A 21,301-nucleotide genomic window follows, 5' to 3' on the forward strand; every position below is an offset into this window, starting at 1 on the left:
CTGGTTCCACAGGAGAGGAGCTTGATAGCTGAACGCTCTGGCTCCTAGTCTACTTTTGGACACTCTAGGAACCACAAGTAACCCTGCATTCTGGGAGCGCAGTGCTCTGGTGGGGTAGTAAGGTACTATGAGCTCTTTAAGATAAGATGGTGCCTGACCATTAAGAGCTTTGTAGGTAAGAAGAATGATTTTAAATTCTATTCTGGATTTTACTGGAAGCCAATGCAGAGAAGCTAAGACAGGAGAAATATGATCTCTTTTCCTGGTTCCTGTCAGAACACGAGCTGCAGCATTCTGGATCAGCTGAAGAGTCTTAACGGACTTTTTCAAGCAGCCTGATAATAAGGAATTGCAGTAATCCAGCCTAAAAGTAACAAATGCATGGACTAGTTTTTCTGCATCATTTTTAGACAGGATGTTTTTGCAATATTACGTAGGTGAAAAAAGGCTTGAAATTTGCTTAATGTGAGACTTAAACAACATGTCCTGATAAACTCCAAGATTCCTCACAGTGTTGCTGGAGGCCAGGGCGATGCCATCAAGGGAAACTATATCTTTAGATAATGCGTCACGGAGGTGCTTAGGCCCCAGAACAATAACTTCAGTTTTATCTGAGTTTAACAATAGAAAATTACAGGTCATCCAGGTTTTAACATCCTGAAGGCACATTTGAAGTTTAGCTAACTGATGAGTTTCACCTGGCTTGATCGATAGATATAATTGACAAGTCCTTTGTCTGATGCAATAAGGAGGTCATTAGTAATTTTCCCCAGTGCTGTCTCTGTGCTATGATGAACTAAATCCTGACTGAAAATCCTCAAAGTAACTATTGCTATGTAGAAAGTCAACAACTCTCTGGGTGTTGTTTACACAGCAGCACTACAATACCCAGATTGACAGTTGCATTTATAGGATCACATGTTTTGCTCATAACAAAAAAGAGCCAGAAGTGACCAACAATACAGTGGGTACAGGTGCCCTCTGCAGGCTGAAACGCTGAGTCTCAGCTGTGCAGTGGCTATACTTCCCATGACCACTAGAGGCAGACAAAGAGCTAACAACTAAAACTGGAGGCAAAATAGAAGTCTGGTTTAATACTGTTATTAGTGCTACTGGTAGGTTACTATCACCACCACCAATACCTTTGTTATCATCATCATACCTGGAAGGAATGATATTATTTTAGTTACACTGTGATTAGTTGAATTACAGGTTGCCTACAAATTTAAACACATAAAGCAGATTTAGAATGACCCTTAGGTTTCACTAAAATGCCTCTCCTGACATGTTTCCACTCCTGACATTTATCTTTTCCACACAGGACCAGCATGCATTTCATCTCTAAGAGACAGGACTGCCACTTCCACTGCTAAATTGTTTGGGACTAAAAGGATCTGACGTAATTATCCCAAGCCAAGGGTTAATCTCTGACTGCTGGGCCTGGAATAGATCTCTTACAAGACGTTACTCATCTGCTCTATCTCTTTGCCAGGTGTTATTAACACGCAGTCTCCCGGCTCTTGTACAGTGATGTACAACTGAGTGTTACATCATTTTTACTACAGTCAATTAAAATGTCTAAATAGTCTACTGGCACTAAAGTGAAGAGAAGTGCACAGCATCATCATGTTCAAAGCCCATTGTGATCAACACATTTAAAAATCCGTGCTTTTCTATATGTTGAGAGCATTTTTCTGACCACTTAGGCTGATGAAAACCTTTCAAAGGGACTGGACGGTGTCAGAAATATAATGTCAACCCGGTTAATGCAAGATTGGTTTTTCCTTATAGCTTTCTGGAGATAAGGAGATTTCACCAGGAGAATTGAATTTAACTTTGTATAAGGAGACAACCAGGCTCGGAAAAACAGTCAAATGAAATTTAAAAATGAAAGTTAATCCTTATAATAATTTTTGGAGCTCCCAGTCTATCTTACAAATCAGAGTGGCTATAAAATAGTAGGCAACCATGAAAACAATCTGATTTGTAAGATCTCTTTCCCAATTTCTGCAGCATACACATCATCTGTTCTTTTAGTTTGCGTTTGTTCACAGTGTGGTACACCATCAACCCTTTCCAAAGCTCTTCACCTCCTCCCTTGTAGTTCTACTTAGTAAATTCCAGGAAAGACGAACATTTCCTAGAGATGCCAGCGCTTGGCAACTTCAGCCTCCCCACAGAGAAGTTTAATGAAATTATTTCTCTCTTATCCCCTTTGATCTCTCCCTCCTGACATCCCCACCCACATTTAAAACCTGCAACATGCTGGATTTACCCTCTCATTACACTGCTCAACATGAGAAAAATGTGTCCTCCCTGTCTATCAAGTCCATCAGTTGTCTAAAACCTTCAAAATGGAACAATCAAGGCTGGAGACAGCCAACAGGAAGAGGTACAAATCTCAGCTCACTCCAGATCATTTCTCATTTGTGTCCTCCTCTGTTTCAGCCCTCTTCTCTCTCTGCAATTTGAATATCCGCAAAGCCAAATTCATGGCATAGGATTTGCAGAAAAGAGTGAAACTGACTTTTGCATATGTTTCCTATCACTGCACAGTTTATCAAGTAGAGTTGCTTCAAAAAACAAGTCTTCAGAATTCTATGATTTAGGTGATTTCACATGTCTATACTGTTTGACACAAAGTAATTACCTTGTCTAGACAACACGTCCTATCTAGTTTTTAGAGGGTCCCTGAAGCAAATGAAGCAAGTTTGAAAGTGAGTCCCTGCAGCCCTTTCCAGAAAGTAAGAGACTATGTGTTAGATTTTTCATTTATTAGCCATTAATATAAACAACCGTTTATTAAGGACCACTTATTAGAAAGGGATAGGCCTTCTATAATGTGTTTAGAGGCATAATACGACTCTCACGCACAAACAGGAATAATCACACAAAAACAGCCACAAAAGCCGGTCTCCTCATGTCCACCAGTAGTAACACTGCAGTACTGCTGCCCAGGTCCATCCACCTCTGACACACATACCGAGTACACTATAAAAAGTACCCGTTTCAACGCGTCAGTTGGTTCAGCGGTTGGTCTAAAAACCGCTTAGCTGGAATACTTTTTGCAGTGTGCCCACAGCTCCACCCACACCGTGTCGGACAGATTACAGTTTTTAACTCTTCTATGAACACTGAAGGCACGTCTCTGTTCAAGGAGAAACTGTGTTATGGTTTATTAAAACATCCGTTTTTTAAAACGTTCCAGCTGTTGCGTTAAACGTGGCCGTCGCTGTTCGTGCGGATCATAGGCTGATGTGCGCCCTCGGTCTGTCTCAGACTGCCGCTGAAAGTTACTTTAAAGACTTATATGAATCCGTAAAGTCCAAGTGTGAAGAGACGACATCATGTCCACATCCGTGGAAATAACTGATTAACCGAGAGCTTCTGACGTTTCACTGTCCAGGATACAGCGGCGGTCGTGGAGGTAAGGTTAGTGTTTGTGCGCACTTTATCGGATTATCCTCGTATAATCTGAGGAAGTGTCACTTGGCACTGTGTTTAGTTTTGTGATCAATTGGTGGAATTGATTTCAGTGATCTGTCCTCACTGGGTGCTTTTTACAAGCGGGAATGCATTCATACATTTTCTTCCCAATCAGACCTCTTTCAAAGATTTAGATCCTATTGTGGCCAATCAGCACAGGCTGTCAGCAGCAGCATTATGACCGTCTAACATCGCTCTACTTTTTCGGACACACACAGTGGGATGATTGGTTTGCATGTGTTCTCCTGCACGACGGTTGGCTGACAGGTGTGAAATAAGTGAAACTGCTTGTGTTACCTGAGCAACAAGTGGCGCCTGCTGCAGAGGGGAGTGTTGTGTAAGTAAGCTTTGGAATAGAAAAGCAATATCAGCGTTCATACACATCATACACAAAAATAAGAAATGGTTACATGAACACACACACTGAAGTGACAGTTTGACCTGAAAATTATCTCAATTACCAAGATATTGTAATTGAGATAATTTTTCTGACATGGTTGGCTACACACTCAACTGAGGATGTAGATCAGCCTGATGTAGAAGCTCTTTGGTAATTATAACTGGAAATATTGACAAAACTGCATGTATATATACTTTCTTGACTGAATGTCAATATGTAATTAAGGAATTTAAAGGCTAACATATTGACCTTTAGTGATTTTTTTTGACACAAAAATCTGACAACCATAGTGACCATCATCATTGCAATGCAAATGAATCCAGCTTTAATCACACTGGTCCGTCCAAATCTGATTAGCAGAAGTCATAACAGACTACCACTTTTCATCTCTATCTGTGGCCTGGCCTTTGTGCAGCGCCACTTACATTATCTATCAGACTTCAGTCATCTTTAATAAATCAGAGGTTGCCTCACAACAGGCAGGTCTTGAATCTCCAGCCCTTATGGCTTCACTTAAACAAGCAGAAGCTCGTGTCTTATGACAACCTGATGGATGCAGGTTTGTGCAGGGCTACGAAAAACCAGCATTTACTGAAAAAAACTCATTGGCTTCAACAGCAACTTTGTTTCCAGTCTGTGCTGTCATACTCCTCCCTGTGTGGATAATGGGTACTAATGGAAACTCTATTTTTGGCTAAATCCACTGAAAGATTTAGGATACAATTAATGCATGCATATATAAATTTAATGAAGGAGTGAACGATGGAAGCCTGGAAAGAGGCGACAGTGACCGAGATAAAGGCTAATAATAGACAGATATGGCAGAGGCTCTGTGGTGATTGGTTGGCTGAGACTTAGTGGATTATTGTATTATTATTCAATGAGCCCATGATTCTACTGACAACTTTGACACAGCGAGGTGCCTGCAACTTTGGAGGGATGTTGACAGTATTTACTTCTGGCTACTTCTGGAAGCTGGTAAGGCAGTGAGGAGAGTAGTAAAGTCCTCGCAGGTAAATGGCAGGTTCATGAGAGGAAACTGGCCTGTAACCAGGTGAATGACAGGCCAGCTGAAAGCACACAGGAGCGAGTTTTGTCATAGGCTTAGTACTGGTGAACCTGGGTGAAGTAGAGTAAGATTTGGAGAGCTCCCTTCTTCACACATTTGCAATATCAGATTTAAAAAGTGCAATTCTAAAGTTTGCCCTGAAACAGTACTGTAGAGAGTATGGCAATCCAATCAACTGTACAGTTCATGTTGCTGTTAAGTACACCATCAGGTCAGCTAACACTGCTGACTCCTTACAGCCCATATAGAACCACAGAGAACCTCTAACAAATCAAAGTATAATACCACCAATGTGTATTTTCATCATTAAAACTCACATTCACTGAGGTCATAGGCTTTTGTGTGTACTGAGAATTGTCCGTGTGTGGCTGCTTACAGTTTTACTGTCAACAGAACTTAGTTTATGCTGCGCATATTTTTATTAGCACATCTTTCCTGTCAAGTGTTGATGGAAGTTCTAGATCCAGGAATATGTTGCGCATCATTTTCCAATCCTGCTGCACCTTGCCTTGGATCTGTTTTATGATATTTTCTGTTGCCACGAGCATTGCCTTTGTTCTTTGCACACCTCCCTCAAAACATTTGACTATAATGGCATGAACCATTATTATGTCAGACAGAAACACTTTTATCTACCTTACGTACCAAATAAGCTTTATTTGTTTTACCCAGTTTATACCCAGTGGAAAAGAAAGGTGAATATGGGAAGGCAAACTTTTCATAATTGCACCCTACATTCTGTACCAAACATAATGTATGTGGAGTTATTTTCTGTTCACTGTAAAGAAGCTTGAAATGAGGCAGCAACAGAGGAGTGAAGTGTCTCAACCCAGACTGACTGACCCTAGTTTACCTCATGACCACAGTTCTGTGACGATAGCATCCTGGTAGAAAGCCACCGTGAGACAATAGGCCAACCTGTCTGGAATAAGGCCCCTGTGGTTTCAGCTCCAGTTGGCCCTTGTTTGAGGATGGGGTCAGGATATGAATGCTGGGCATCTGCCAATTCCTCCAAATCCAGGAGAGCGCTTCCTCAGGCCTGGAAGTTCCCATATAATAACCAGTCAAAAGACAAAAGATGCAGCTCTGCAAGGTGGTTGCATAACAATTTCTTTTGAAGATTGTTGTAAAGATTTAGGTTAGCAGTGAATCCTAAAGACATGTTCACACTTATCCCCGGGGATAACCTTTAGGATACACAGCTCAAGTACTAACAAGCAGTTGGATTTAATTTTGTTGTTGTTTTACATCTTGTGACATGGAAACAGTGTTAGCTGCTGTACAAAGACACAGACACAGCTAGACACAGATTTAGGCCAGTCCCCCCTTCATGTCGTGGCTCAGAGAAGTCCAATGGAGGAGTTTGTTTTGTTAAGGATCGTTGACCAGGATGCCATTATCTGTTTTTATTTGACCGGGATATTGCTCTTCATTGCCACCTTTTATAAAAAAAGATAAACAAAACATTTTATTTTCAGCTGTACTTTTTTCGGTTTAGAGGATGAGACACAGAGGTTACAGTGGGGCCTTTCAGCAATAAATTGTTCTGATTTCATAAGTGGTGTCAAGATCAGGGGTGGGCTAGTTAAATTTCCCAACCAGGCCCTCTGCAGTCATCCCTGCTGTACCAGAGCAGTGGCCTCATTGAAATGAACGAGGAGGCTTTGTTTTTTGACACAGCGCAATCGTCAGTCTGACTACAGAGCGACACATTTCTCCTCTGTGTTAGTGTTCAGCATGGAGCTCTTGGTGTTTGCCATTCTTTTTATCGGCTTTGTTGTACTGGATGACAACACATTCTTGAGCCAATCCTGTGGCTGTGATAACATGGCTCTGCTCGGCCCCTGCTTCGAGTTAGTAGTGGAAACGCATGTCTCACGGCTTGGCTCTGAGCGGCTAAAGTGGACCGACCCTGGCCATGGAATAACCCTATTAGCTTAACTTGCCTCCCTTCTAAGCAGCAACATCTACCATAATCAGGTGAAGATCAGCATAACCAAATAAGGTTAAAAAGGTGATCACAATGACTTTCCTACAGTTAACTGGATCCCTGGATCCAAGACTATTTGTAAGGCTTGGCTCCTTTAGCTTGGTAAACTGCCCTCTTGATGGGGCAGAGGCTTACCCTGAGTCGACTGGGTGCAGAGTTTGTTTGTGCATGAAAATCAGAGTATTATGAATAGGGCTGCAACTAACGACTATTTTGATAGTCGATTAATCTAACCGTTATTGAAACGAATAATCGACTATTCAGATTATGAATTCCAGAATGACACAATGCTTCTTATTTAGCTATCAGCTTTTAAATTAAACTTGAGGTTGTTTTAGGCATGCGCTAATTAACAGTCAAGACAATAAAATAAATACTTTTTGGCTTTCAAAAATGCATCTTTTAATGAATGTTTCTGCTGCAGCAACAGAAAGTTCCTCTGAAATCAAGTCCTGATCTTACCAGCGGATCTGCTGTTAAGTGACTGAGCAGTTTATACACCAGTACTGCAACACACCGGGACAAACTGACACCATATACAAAGAAAGGAATAAATTGTGCATTACATTTGCCGAATTTACAGGGGGGTCAATAATTATTTTCGTGATTATTAATTAACTATTTTATAGTAGACAGTGTTTCACAACGTTTATATATTTTCCCCTAACTCAACAACTCAAAAAACTCAGATTTTTTAAGGGAGTTTGGGGCGGATTAGTATGAAATTGTCCGGTTTTGTCTAATCTTGCGCACTCTGCAGCAACGCGTTCTGAGTGAAGAGTGAAGTGCTGCCACACTCTGGAGGTTTTAGGTGGTGGAGGTGTTACTGCAGCGCTGATGTTGTTTTAGTAACTTTACTGTTCACATCACTTTAGTCCGTTAAACTGACCGTGTCGTTACGGCCCGATGACGTCATGAACAAATCTTTTTTTGTCGACTACCTCGATTAGTTCTTGCACCCCTAATTATGAACTTGCAGTTTGGACTATTATCTTTACTTAGCCCTTTCTGCAGTGTTGTCAGTCAGCCATGTGATCCAACAATAAATCAAGTGCCTTAAATTAAGCTGAGAGTTTAGAGCCATGCTAGCTGTGAAGCGGTACTTAATGTTAAGCACAGTGGTGCTTTGAGCTAAATGCTAACATTAGCATGCTAACATGCTCACAGTGGCAATGCTTACATGCTAATGTTTATGTTATACTTACCAGGTTCACCATCCTAGTTTTATGTTAGCATGCTAGCATGTTCTTAACACAAAGTAGGCCTACAGCTGAGGCTGATGGGATTGTCATTAGTTTTGCAGGTATTTGGTCATGAACCAAAGAATTGGGCAAAGTAAAACCTTAACCTGAAGCTGGCGCTAGATGAAAAGTCAGAGGATCACCAAGTCATGAGATTTTATACTCAAGAAACCTTGAATATCTGTAAAAAATTCAATCTATCCAAGAATCAACCTCGTGATGACACTAGAGGAAAACTCTTCATCCTATGGGGACCATGAATGTCTGTAAAAAAAATGCTTAGCAAGCCATCCAAGGCATTTCAGTCGGCACCAAAGTGGTGGAATGCCATTGCCATCCATAGAGAGTCTATACTTTGTTACTCAACAGAACAAGGTGTTTCTAAAGGTCACATGCTCAGACTAAAAGCTTGTTCCCAGTATCCAGCTTTATTTTTAGACAATATATAAATAGCACACTAAAGGTTACATGAGCTTAACTAATGGAATTCCATAATTCTTTCTGTAAGATACTCCATACAGAAATTATATGGAAAAGAAAAGTCAGAAGGACACACAAGCACTCTTTTGAGATATAAGGCACCCTGAAAAAAGTCACTAGGCAGAACACCGTCTCTTCTGGTGAGCCATAAAAAACAACACCTTCTGAGCCAAGACATTTTTACCTGCCACCAAGGCAACGAGCTTTTGTCTGAGGCAGAAGTGAGTTTTAGGACAGCGTGCTGACTCCTTCTGATTCTTTCCTTTCTACGGATGTGCTTCTCTTTCAAGGATCAAGTCATATCCATAGATAGACCTACCTGTCGATGCTTATTTGCCACATTTCCACAGTCAAATCCTTAGATGTGTGACTGTAAAACATATACTATATTATTATGTCTGTCCCAAACATGACTCACTGTTAAATAGTGTGTTGACTTCCTCTCACAGGTGATGTTACTCCAAACAAAGCACAGGAGTGTCAACATATTCACTGTGTTTTGTGTACATATATCTCAGCAACATGACATGACATGGAATGTTGATGAAAAATGTAATTGTATAGACTGAACTAATCGGATGAAGGCTTGTTGTGTTTAGTAACACTTTGTTCTTCTTCAGGTTCCCAGTCCTGTGTGGGATGTTAACGGACTGGTGGCGCGTTGAGGCTGAAGGAGCATGGTGAAACACCAACCCTTGCAGGTCTATGAGAAGCAGGTCTTTGTGTCCTTTGTCACTGGGATCTATGGTTGCCGCTGGAAACGCTACCAGCGTTCCCAAGACGACAGCTCCAGGGTAAGACAATACCAATGATCACTAAGTATGGGTATCATAATAATATATTTATATAAAATTCAAATATATAACATCAACAACAATCAACAACAATCGTATCGTATTACTGTAGTACTATAGTATTATTATTGTATGTAGATGCATCTTGGCAAGTTGTTGTCGCTGAATGATCAAATTATCAATATTTGATTACTACTTGTGCCAATACAATACAGAATTTTATTCCAAATCAATACTTTTTTAGATATTTTTCTTTAAAAATGGTCGACATGTTTTTCTACGAGACACTTTTCAATAAACAAAAAAAAAGCGCCATAAGTCTCAAATGTTAAATGTCTAAACAGAAGTGCAAGAATGTTGCTGTAATGAAATAGTATAAGAGTTGGCAAAATTTTAATTTAAATCATGAAATATTATATCTAAGCATTACAAGCCTATAAATCTGACCGTATCTTCAGTTCAATAGCTGGTGCTATGGACACTTCTCTGTCAGTACCAAAACACAGCCTTCTCCTATTATACAGTGTGTCTTTCAGACATATTGAAATTATCAGTAGGCTGGGACAAGTGTTGGGCAAGTTACTTGAAAATTGTGAATTGTAAAAGTAATGCGTTGCCATTGCTCATTTCTTTACTTTTGTTACTCAGTTAGCCCAGATCTGTCAAAGGTGCCTTGAAACAACTCCAAATCTTCAACACCCTCATGTCACATCTTCTGAATTTAACTCATGTAGAAATAGAAAATAAGACACTGTGAATGAACAAACAGGCAACCTGCAATTTTGGAGGGATTTACTGGCCATCAACAGCTAGCTTAGCCTCTGCGACTGCACCTAGCTGTCCAGAACAACACACAACATGTGTATAAGACAACTTTGGAATTACGGGAAGTAGCATTTCAGCTCTGTTGGTAGAGGTGAACCACCCCACAGACCAGTCTGTCCACTGAACACGGAGACCAAACCAATATTAGCCCACCATCCATTTCCCAGTACAACTGTAACAGAGTAACTGTAAAGTTATTACTAAATTTTAAATTGTAATCCACAACTTGTTGCTGAAAAAAGTACACTAATTGCATTACTGTAACATGTTACAAGTAACGTGATAAGTTTTAGTCCTAAAGTGAATGAGTCATGACACAGAATAAGAGAAAGTAGACAAAGAAAGCTGAACTTGAGTGTCATCTTTCAGCTGCTTATTATACTACTGTAGTAACTGTAGTAGGGGGGACGAGTAGAGAACCATGGTTATTATGTTAATCATAGGTGATTTTGCCATAATATTTGCAGTGCAGTGTAAATGCTGATGCTGTTCTAGTTGGAACCTGTATTACAACTCAGTCATCAGCCCGCTGGACTGTTGCAAATTTACACTACTGCATGAAGAAAATAAAAAATAAAAAGTTGCAGTCCTATAGGTTGTAATGATGAAAGAACAAGAAACATGACTGATGTGTGTATACATCTACTGTATGTATGTACATGATCCTAGCCTAAATGATTGTATGATAAAACCTTAAGAACAAAAGTAATGGAAACAGGTATTTTTATCTCTATTTCAGTGATTGCTACTTACATCCAGGCATCCTGTAATGCAGAATAGGAGAGTGTGTGGCCATTGGCTTACTGTATATAGTGTGCAGCAGAGCAAAACAGAGGCTGATAATTAGACAACACAGTCTTGCTGAGGCTGCACAGAAACCTGATCACACCTCAGGAATATATTAACTATTTTCCATTGTGTGGTTCTGAAGGCCAAAAAGAAATTAGTCTAGCTTTGTGAAAGGCAACACAAAACTACACAACTGCAACGCACATTTGTCCATTTTGATTTTGGCATTACAGGCTGCTTTTGTACCCTGAATTTCACCTTAGTTTCCCTCCTTTTTTTATCTATAAATGGCCTAGGTACCATTTATTGTTAAAAAATCTTTTATCACAAAATTTTGTTTGGATTTTCTGATTAAATGGATAGACCCCAAATGGAAATATTTTAGATGCCAGACATCGTGCTACAGACATGCATCACCATGTTCGCCACTTTGAGCTTTGGAAATACATTTCTTTGGATTTAAATCATGTTTGTCAGATGTTGGGCAGTGTCAATTGTGCTTCACTAAAAACTGATGAAATGCTAGTCTAACATTTGTTTATCTTTCTAAAGTGTTTGTAAGGTAATTAATTTGTAGTTTCAATCATTTAAGCTTCATTTTAGAAAGTCTTTAGGAATTTTAGGAATCTTTTTAAATAAAAAAGTTTGTTTCCAAAGCTAATCCATTAGAAGTTGATGTCGTCCCAATTTCTTTCACTGAATTCCTAAATGACTTCTAGACCAGGCCCTAGTAACTGGGGAAAACGATCCTCACAATAAAGCAAGTACCAGAATCAGTGCAGTGTTTGGATGTGTAAAGCACAGAGCCAGACACCCAGCTGTGTTGGAAACCCACTGGGCAGCCACAGCTACTGCTGTTGGATGTCTTCTTTATCACAAAGAGCCAGTGGCTCAGCCATAAATTAGTCCATTTAATGAATGTGTGAGCCGGGCACTGATGATGTGCTGACCAAGAGGAGAAAATGCAAGCACACAGCTGCCCCTTTCCATTTACAAAGCTACATGTAGCCACACATGCAGTGCTTACACATAAGCAGAGAGGTTCATTCAATTCATGCGCTTAAATGCCATCTGTTTACACTGCAACACAGTGATGTGTGACTGATGTTATTATTAAGGAGGCTTAATGTTCTCTTTGCACTGTGGCCCACAACAGTATATAGAAATTCCAAGAAAATGGATACAGTATGTGTGCAAACCATTCTACCATTGCACATACCATTTATATGGTACTTTATTCATACTTTATACATATCTGCATTCTGTATTATTATTCTTTATCTGTTACTGTGTCCATGTTCAGCTGACATTGACCTTGTTTGATACAGGCCATTCTGTACAGAATTTATCAGCAGAGGAAAGAAGGAGGGAGACGTTTGTCATGCCAGTGAAATCAACACATAGATCAGGATTTATGGGCGCTGTCAGAAGTTGGCAGTTCTAATTGGAGAGGTGGAGAGACCTTTGAAGGCCATGTAGCACTCAGGAGAAAAGTGTCAAGCCTCACACAGCTCCCCTGAAAATGACTTTTACAGCACATTGAGAGTTGCCTGCTAAAAGCAGGAAAATGTCATATGGAGGTAACTTTGGACGAATGGATGAAATGTAGTAAATGTGTTTAGTAGAAGCCATGGACATGTATGACAAACCCTCAAACATATTTTCTCATGACCTTGTTTTTAAAAAACAGATGCACCATTTTGTAGATCCCTTTTGTGTTTTTCGTACATGATAGCTAAAGTTTAGGTAAGTAAATGAACACAGGAGAATTTCTAATTAACAAAAATCTGGAATTTGATTAATTTTTCTGGCAAAATGAGGAATTAAATTTTATAATATTATGACTTTTTGAGAAATAATGTAAACTACATTTTATTTTAAAGTTGGATTCAGATTTTTTCCCTCCAGTGTAAGCCCACTCTGAGTGGAAACCAGGATGCAGAACACTAACAAGGGCAGAATGACATAAATCTCACATTTTGGGAAGTGGTCTGACTTCATGCTGTGTTTCTGTGAGTCCATATCTAGGACACTATTCCCACTGTTGTTTGGTGCTCGAGGTAAATTAACAATGTGACTCAGGCCCAGTGCCCCATAGTCATGTACAGTCAACTGACCTGTGAGTAGCAGGTAAACCAATTAAAAACAGCCACTGGTGCTCATCATTTCCCAATTTCTGCTGTAATGTTGTTACTGGTTGCATCAGAAGATATTCCCTGATGCATATTCATGCCCTCTCATCCCTCTCCGTTCCTGAAACCTTTCATTTCATTGTCCTGTGTAAACTCAACTACTTCATCGGTGCATCTGCTCTTTCCCTGCACATCTAACATCTAATTATCTCCCAGCCTCTTACGTAAGCCCTTGGAAATGGTGAGTCCAGGCACGGTGTGGTGCAAAGCCTATCAGTGCTCAGGATATGTTGACTTGCCTATCATACTCTACACTTTTCCTAACAGAGCGTTAGTTCCTAATCCTGTTAACTACTGAAGGGAAGTGTCCTTGACTGCTGCACAAGCTCTCCTTTGTACCTTTGTCCCACATGTCAAGCCAGAAGACCACACAGTAAGGGGTTAAAATCATCAGATTGTGAAAATGTTGTAGAAGTGGGTAGTTGGCCTACATAAAATAAAAGAGAATCTCAAACAAAGAGATATTTCAAGGATATGTTAAGTGATATCTCACTTCTAAATATATGGCTTAATTCATTAAGAAATTGTCTCCAATAATTACTGTAGTCCCCAAATAGGTCTACACTTAGTATAAAGTAGTAAAATCAATTATGAGCAAACTCAAGTTCATTGTGTGTGAACTAAAAGTTCCTTGTTAAAAACTTTAAACGAGTTTTAACAATTTTTAACATTTTTTAGCATTGAAGATTTCTTAAAATTAGTGTTAAAATCTTGTCTCGTGTCGATCCAGTGAACTCAGTATTGTGTCTCGTCTCCTGAGCTAAGTGTCTTGTCACACCCCTACTGTTAAACCAGTTCAGTGGTCTGAGAGACGTACAGTACGTCCACTCAGATAGGTGACAGGGTGGGGTGGTTATCTGTGGGTTTGTCTCTATGACCAATCCCTTTCACCTTAGATGCATCATTTGATCCGTTGTTGATAACAAATATTGATTATACCAGTTTTCATATCTTCCTTTCCTTCTCAGTGTTTGTTCTGTAATTTCTAGTATGTTATTAAGACATACTCACACTCTTAAAACACACTCTTCATATCCTTTATGTGGATGTAATAGTGTCAGTATAGAATCTGTAAAAGTAAACTGTTGTTTGTATTTTCCTTTACAGTGGGAGTGTACATGGTTCGTCATCTTGTGCAGCTCTTTCTTTCTGCTTCTCTTTTGGGCGTACTTCTGGTTGGTGGCTCGAAATGATTTCAACGAATTCAACTGGTGAGTCAGTCATCCCACTGTGTCACTGGAAGTGACAAGCTGTTTTTGACCAGCATGTTTGGATGGATGGATGAGGTTATGAACAGCTGGGTGCTGACGTTACCGCAGCAACCAGACCTGCCAACATGTGTATTTTGAAAACGTATCAAGAACGAACCCCATTGGCATGAATTAGTCATCAGCATAGATCATTCAAACCTTACCTATTCACACCCCAGGTCGGTATACAACCGCTCTGGAGAGTGGAAGGATGAGACGATCCCCATCCTCGCATCCACCACCGTGGGATTCAGCTACATCACATTCTTAATGGTAACGGTCCTTTGGTAACTTCTGAATGCTAGCTTGCTTATTTTTCAGATACAATATAACTCCCTGCATCTTGCTTCTTTTTCAGATTTTAGCACTCTTCCATATATCCTTGGGCCAGCAGCTCAACTTGTACTGGGTTCACAAGGTGCTGTGATTAACATCTTAAATTTTTACCATGGGTTTGCACCACACACACTTTTGAAATCCTCATTGTCCTTCTCGTCTCTACAGATTGGCGTGTTGGCTACGCTGCTCACCACTATCTCTGGTGTTGTCTCTGTTGATGATATATGGGGAGATGAGTGGGACATCCTGCTTGTATCACTACAGGTTGGTGTAGATTCAGAAGGACATGACTTTGCTCACTCTGTGTCTTGTTTTTGCTGTTGTGGATTATATGCAGTGTAGAATAGTGACAGTTAAAGGGAAGAGTAATAAATTGCTTTCCAATAACTTTCCATGAATTGATCCCTAGAATTAGGCCCCGTGCCCTCTACTGCATTTTTGTTTTAAAACATAGACCTTTTGCTACGTTTGCGCCTCCCGTCCAGACTAAAACGGCAACAATGAAGACCTAAAACAGACAAGTTTGAAAACGCTACCCCGTTTTTTGTTTTAAAACTCCGGGTAGCGTTTTAGTGCAGACAGGCAAAAATGGAGGACTTTAGAAACGATGATGCAGATGCTCATGTTTAGCGCTCTAATTGGGTCATATAGGTCATTCACAGCAGAAACAGAAGCAGAGTTCTACTGACCCTGTATTTTTATTGAAATATTTTCCATCGTGCAAAAAACACTTGTCGCCGTATTTACTTTGCAACGACTCCCAGTCAGTTTTCCGCTGCCACAGTTGCTTTTAACTCCCGTGTTACATTCAGTAACAGTCCCAGCTTATTATTGGTCCATGCAAAATAAAATCTGGTGTGATTGTTCGTCTGCCTTACTTTATTCTTTTGCCAAATTCTTCTTTCTCCCGGAACACACACTGTTTACCTACTTTTGTCATTTATTTATTATCTACAAGTCCCTTTAAGTTGTTCTCTGTTCTATTCTCTAATAGTTCTCTCTAATAAGTAACCATCAATTTACACCAGGATTGTATATCTGTTTTGTTACCAGTCCACAGCACCTTTCCTGCACATTGGAGCCCTGGCAACAGTCACAGCTATCAGCTGGTTGGTAGCTGGATATGTGGTCCGCAGAGAGCGATCCAGTAAGTTGACTTGTATTTAGAGTAAAGATCCCTGTCATCACCAGGGCAGATTTCTGCTTTTGATTTATTTAGCTGTAACAGAGTGATTAGGACTGGATCGTTTCTATGATTTTATTATGAATAAAGCTATAGTTATCCACCTGTTTCCATGACAAGGTGCTTTATATTTTGATCAACCACATGAAGATGTTGTGCGCTACAGTAAAGGTGTTTAACTACATCTCATTGATTGATTGATTGATTTTTCCCCTTCGAGGAATGCAACCCTCTGGTATTCCAAACAGATTAACAACTCTACAAACCAACACAGACAAAGCTAAACATTTCTTTTCATGATGAGTAGATGAGCTGAAGATGAATAAAGTGACTCTCCTTCCTCCATATCGCTCCCTCTTAGGCTTCCAGGTGATGGTGTTGGTGATCTACATTGTCATCCTCCTGGCTCTCTGTTTGGCACCGCTCTCATTTAACTGCCCCTGCATCATGGACCGCCACAACCTCAAACCTCGACCAGACGTCATTGGCCGACGGGGAGCTCCTATGGTGAGTTGGTGCTTTGCCAGACCTCGTTGTCTGAGCCAGTTAATTGCTCAGATGGATGATGTGCAGCTCATATGCAACAGCACATATGCTCATATGTCAGGTGTTCATTTACTGCTTGATAAAAAACGTGGCAAAAATGGCCTACGTTTTGACTGATTCATTTTTCTTCCTAAGAATTGCTACATCAACATCTCATGCTGATAAATCAAGCAATTCTGCTTTTATGCAGACTCAGTGTGTGCATGCCCCTGCACTATATTTTACAGAGCCGAGTGGTGTGCAGCTCCAGTATGTGAGCCTGCTGTCAGGCTCAGTAAGCATGAGAGTCAACAACACTCTGAACTGTCATTTCACAGCTGGGCAAGCAAATACTTTTCCAGATGACTAGCTATAAACAAATGCACAGGGATGTTCAGAGCTTTGTTTTCCTGCTCTTTAAAGGCACACACATACTCATGCACACGTACAGTAGACACCTAAACACACTGCAAGGGACCTGAGCTGTGTGGAGGTTTTAAATAAATCACAGAGCACAGGCCAAAAGCTTTTTATGCCTAAAAACATATTACTATGTTCCACAAAGTTATGCACATACCTGATAGACAGAGATTCTGTAGAGTTGGAGGCGCTCACTGATCACCTCCTACTATAAACAGATGACTGAATAAAGCTGAAATAGCGTTGGAAACACAAGTCAAAGACTGTGTATTGTCAGCAATATGGAAATTAATTCATTGGACTTCATGGCTCCTTTGTTTTTTTCTGCCTACCTATTGGGAAGTGTATTGCAATGTATCCTGCACCAAAGCAGACAGCAAATACAGCAGCAGTGAAGTGGAGAAAAAAGGGCTAAATGTTTTCAGGCTGGCAAACTTCTACGGTTGTTAAATATAGGTTGAAATGTCTTAACTTTATGATTTTTTTATACTGATTAGTTTATTCCCTAAAACGTCACTGCCATAAGACCTCCGCAATACCTAAAAAATGCAATACTGCACACATTCTTTGGACAATTCTCACAGACTACTAGTACTACTTTGTAAATTTTAGTGATAAACCCAAGTTAATAGTTAATAGTCATGAATTAAATCTGTTTTGCTAGTAGCCTGAAGGTATAAGTATATGTATGTGTATATGAAAGCAATATAATTCACATTTAAATTTCTAATTCAAAGATAGAATAGATTCTGCTAGAGTTACTGCTGCTCTGCTAAACTAGTTACCTTTAGCAGGAGTTTAGCAAGGTTTTTTCACCATTTTAAACAGACATAAAAAATATGCTCTGCAGAAGTATGTACAGATATCCAAATAAACAAACTGAAGGCAAAAGAATTTTAATTTAACAGAGCGAGAGCGGAGATCTTCCTCAGGCATTGTCAAATAACCATATAGGGGCAGGCGATAATGCCCTACAGTAAAATCATGTTATTTCAGGGTATTTCTAGGATAGAGATATTCTTGATGGCCAAACAACATGACAAAATACTGCAAAATATTTTTGGTTTAGAACTCACAATAGCTGTCCTTGGATTTATTTTTTTTGCTCTCCTTGTACTCAACCTGGTGCTTCTGCTTGAGGTGGTAAAGTAAGCTTGTTGCGTTGCACCCTTTAGTTGTTACAGATTTCTTGCACTTCTTCCACGTTACCGGGGTTTGTTGTACATCTGATCTTTTGCAACCAAAACACTTCCTCACTAATCTTGGAATGAACTCCTCCACCATGGAGCCGGTAGCAACGTTACTTCCACTTCTATCCATGCTTGTTGTTGCAGCATGTAATGGTATGATGTCATTACATCAAGTCGGAATATGGCCATTATCACGATATGAATTTCATTTAATATTTTATCATGTTAAAATTATACCAATATATTGTCAATGACATGACATGGCACAGCCCAAAAATATTAAGAGAGAACATATAAAATGTAATACATCAAAAAAGCAACATAAAGCATGAATCATATCATTATGTTTCCCTATCTGAATGTTCTTAGATAATTCTGTTACGTTTCATGTGTGTTTTCTTCACACCGTGACTGACAGTTGTCCTCCTGTCTGTCTCCTCACTGCTCTAGCTGGCTCCAGAAAACACCATAGTGTCCTTCAACAGAGCCCTGCAGCATGGAGCCAGCTCCCTGGAGGCAGACGTCACGATCAGGTTATTAACCACAGTATATATAATATCATTTTAATCCTGGGTTATTTATATTTAATGAAGATCCACATATAAATCCCACAGCCGACACATACTGTAGGTTGTTATGTAGAAACATTTAAATTTAATAAAAGCCTTTTCTTTATATAACCAAGTGTCATTGAATGAAGTAATGTCTGGTGATGTGGAATGTTCCAGCACATTCCACATCTGCTTTTTGATAATTATTATAGTTCCTTATACCAAAGAATATACTAAATCATAATTGAAGGTCTAAAGTACAACATTTTCTGACCATTTTGTCGCTTCCAGTGCGGACGGCGTTCCCTTCCTTATGCGAGACCACACCATGAGACGAACCACGGATGTTAGTAAGGTCTTCCCAGTCAGACAGAATGACGATGCCTCTTTCTTCAACTGGACAGAGATTCGCTCTCTGAACGCAGGCCAGTGGTTTTTGGAGGTACTGAAGCCCACTTCACCTCAACTCACCCTGATTTGTTCATGCAGATTCCATGACCACTATAAAATGCCCTTCAATGATGCCACCTCAAAAGTCCTTTAGGAAAATAAAATGTTTTGTACGATTGTGTTGTACGATGAATTTGTCTAGCAGTGAAATTATATTTAGAATGTGCTGCAAGACTATAAAATGTAGTAAAACCCAGTTTAAACACTAGAACATGTTAAAAAGAAATCTCCTGTGCAAGGGCTATAGAAATTAATTACCTTTTCTGATGAGCAACATGAGGTTATGGAATATAGGTGCAGTGGAACAGTGCTGATTTTAAAGATGAAGGTCTATGTGATCAAATCTTTTGACGACAAACTGGGTGCACATGCTGATTAATTTCTTTTCAGTACACACAAATTCAGTTCACAAATTAGCTGCATGTACTTCATTTAGAATGCCAGTTGTTCTTCATTTTGTATTAACCATTCGACAGAACAACACTGTGTATGTTACATCTCAGTGTCTGTCCTCTGCTTCCAGAGTGACCCCTACTGGACAGTAGAAACCCTTACAGCCAGGGAACGGAGCAGAATAGGCAACCAGACGGTTTGCAGTCTGGTGGAAATGCTGCGTCTGACGGCCAGGGCTAACAGCTCGGCGCTGCTCAACATCCGGAAGCCTCCACCAGAGCACCCGCGCTACCGGAACTGGTTCATGGACACGTTTTGGGCTGTGCAGAAGGCAGGCATTTCCCAGAAGAGGGTGAGGACTGTAGGTCCCTCCATATTTGTTCCTTTGATTCATTATTAAAGGTGCTGCTTGTAGTACTGTGACCCCAGTAAATCATGAGTACATTAACAGCTGTCACTGAGATTGGTAGCTGGTGTTGTCCTACAGTATTAGGATTTTTACAAAGTGTGTTACTATGGCGAATACTGTGGAAAATTTACAGGATTGCTTTTAACAGACAGTTAGCAGATACTGTTCTTTCTGCTGTTACAAACTGCTGCAAGGATTGAAAGCCGAGAGTAAATATCTATTCCAACATAGTGCATCAGGCCTAATAAGTTAGACACACGTTTAGTAACATCCGGGAGAGGCAAGGACATATAGCACCAAAAAGGAATGTATTCTTTAAAGGTTCAGTGTGTAATATTTCTGAGGATCTATCGACAGAAATGCAATGTAAGATCCATAACTATGTTTTCAGTGGTGTGTAAAGACCTTGCATAATAAACCATTATGTTTTTATTACCTTAGAAGAAGCAATTTAAATCTCCATAACCGCGGGTCCCCCTTCCATGGACGTTGCCACATTGCATCGTCATGTTTCTACAGTAGCTGAAAATGCACAAACAGCGGTACAGAGCGTGTTTAAACAAAATGCTATGGTGCTCATTTAGAATACCCAAGTTGGGAGAATAAATAAGGTTCAATTCAATTCAAGCAGTGCAGACACTCATCACTACGTTGAATCTGTACTTAGAAGAAGAAGAAGTAGTAATAATATACTGCAGGGGTCTGCAAATACGTATTGTAACATTTTCAACCATTAAATGGTGGATGAGAATATAAGCCATAATATCAACATGTTGCTCAGTTAGCTCAGTTGATAAAGTGCAGAGCTCATAACCCAAGGGTTGGATGTTCAACACTACCTTGGGACAATTATTTATTTTTTGCTCTCTTCAACAAATGGATTATGCAGTGTTTCTTATGCTCACATTACAGCATGTGCTGCAGTGTTTTTATTTTGGTGTTTGATCCTCATCCATCAACCTATGGACGCTTTTTCATTTCCCCAGTGTTTTCAGGCAGAGGACATTTAGGGGAATCACATTTTCTGATGGCTCTTTCAGAGGTCTGTCAAGCAGGCTACAAACTCTTTTAATGTCATTCTGAATTTTTCATGTAAAAGCTCAGTTCAACTCCAATACTGCATTACAGTAAACAAGCTTCTCACACTTTTATTTTGTAGGCAAAAGAGGAAGTGATTATGTGACTAACTGTTGCTGCCATGACTGAGATCTATTTCAGCACGTGATAAAAGTATTTATTTATTTATATTTTTTGTCTCTATCAAAGCACCATAATCTGACCCTTCCCTTGTCAATATTTGTATAAACTTTATAATGGACTGTGGT

The 21,301-nt window shown here is 39.8% G+C and overlaps 1 protein-coding gene across 2 annotated transcripts; it reads left to right on the forward strand.

The window, feature by feature from the left end:
- The first annotated feature begins 3,120 nt into the window (after positions 1–3,120).
- LOC123963150 (glycerophosphodiester phosphodiesterase domain-containing protein 5-like) lies at positions 3,121–20,335 on the forward strand. Of its 2 annotated transcripts, none has more exons than XM_046039758.1 (11): positions 3,121–3,432; positions 9,287–9,460; positions 14,374–14,477; positions 14,696–14,789; positions 14,875–14,934; positions 15,021–15,119; positions 15,909–16,002; positions 16,400–16,545; positions 18,624–18,706; positions 19,016–19,166; positions 19,698–20,335. In XM_046039758.1, exons 2-11 carry the CDS (start codon positions 9,344–9,346, stop codon positions 19,965–19,967), a joined length of 1,218 nt encoding a protein of 405 aa, XP_045895714.1. In that variant the 5' UTR covers positions 3,121–3,432; positions 9,287–9,343; the 3' UTR covers positions 19,968–20,335. The 2 variants fall into 2 exon arrangements, with proteins under 2 accessions (XP_045895714.1, XP_045895713.1); XM_046039757.1 differs by having other exon boundaries at positions 3,121–3,427; positions 19,698–20,334.
- The last annotated feature ends 966 nt before the right edge of the window (positions 20,336–21,301 follow it).

Source organism: Micropterus dolomieu, linkage group LG23 (genome assembly GCF_021292245.1).
Source record: "Micropterus dolomieu isolate WLL.071019.BEF.003 ecotype Adirondacks linkage group LG23, ASM2129224v1, whole genome shotgun sequence".
Classification (NCBI taxonomy): domain Eukaryota; kingdom Metazoa; phylum Chordata; class Actinopteri; order Centrarchiformes; family Centrarchidae; genus Micropterus; species Micropterus dolomieu.

Coding starts and splice junctions, on each gene's coding strand:
- LOC123963150 (XM_046039758.1), top strand. CDS start 9,344: ATGGTGAAACACCAACCCTTGCAGGTCTATGAGAAGCAGGTCTTTGTG. Junction 15,120..15,908: donor TCCTGCTTGTATCACTACAG/GTTGGTGTAGAT, acceptor TTTTGTTACCAG/TCCACAGCACCTTTCCTGCA. Junction 16,003..16,399: donor GGTCCGCAGAGAGCGATCCA/GTAAGTTGACTT, acceptor GCTCCCTCTTAG/GCTTCCAGGTGATGGTGTTG.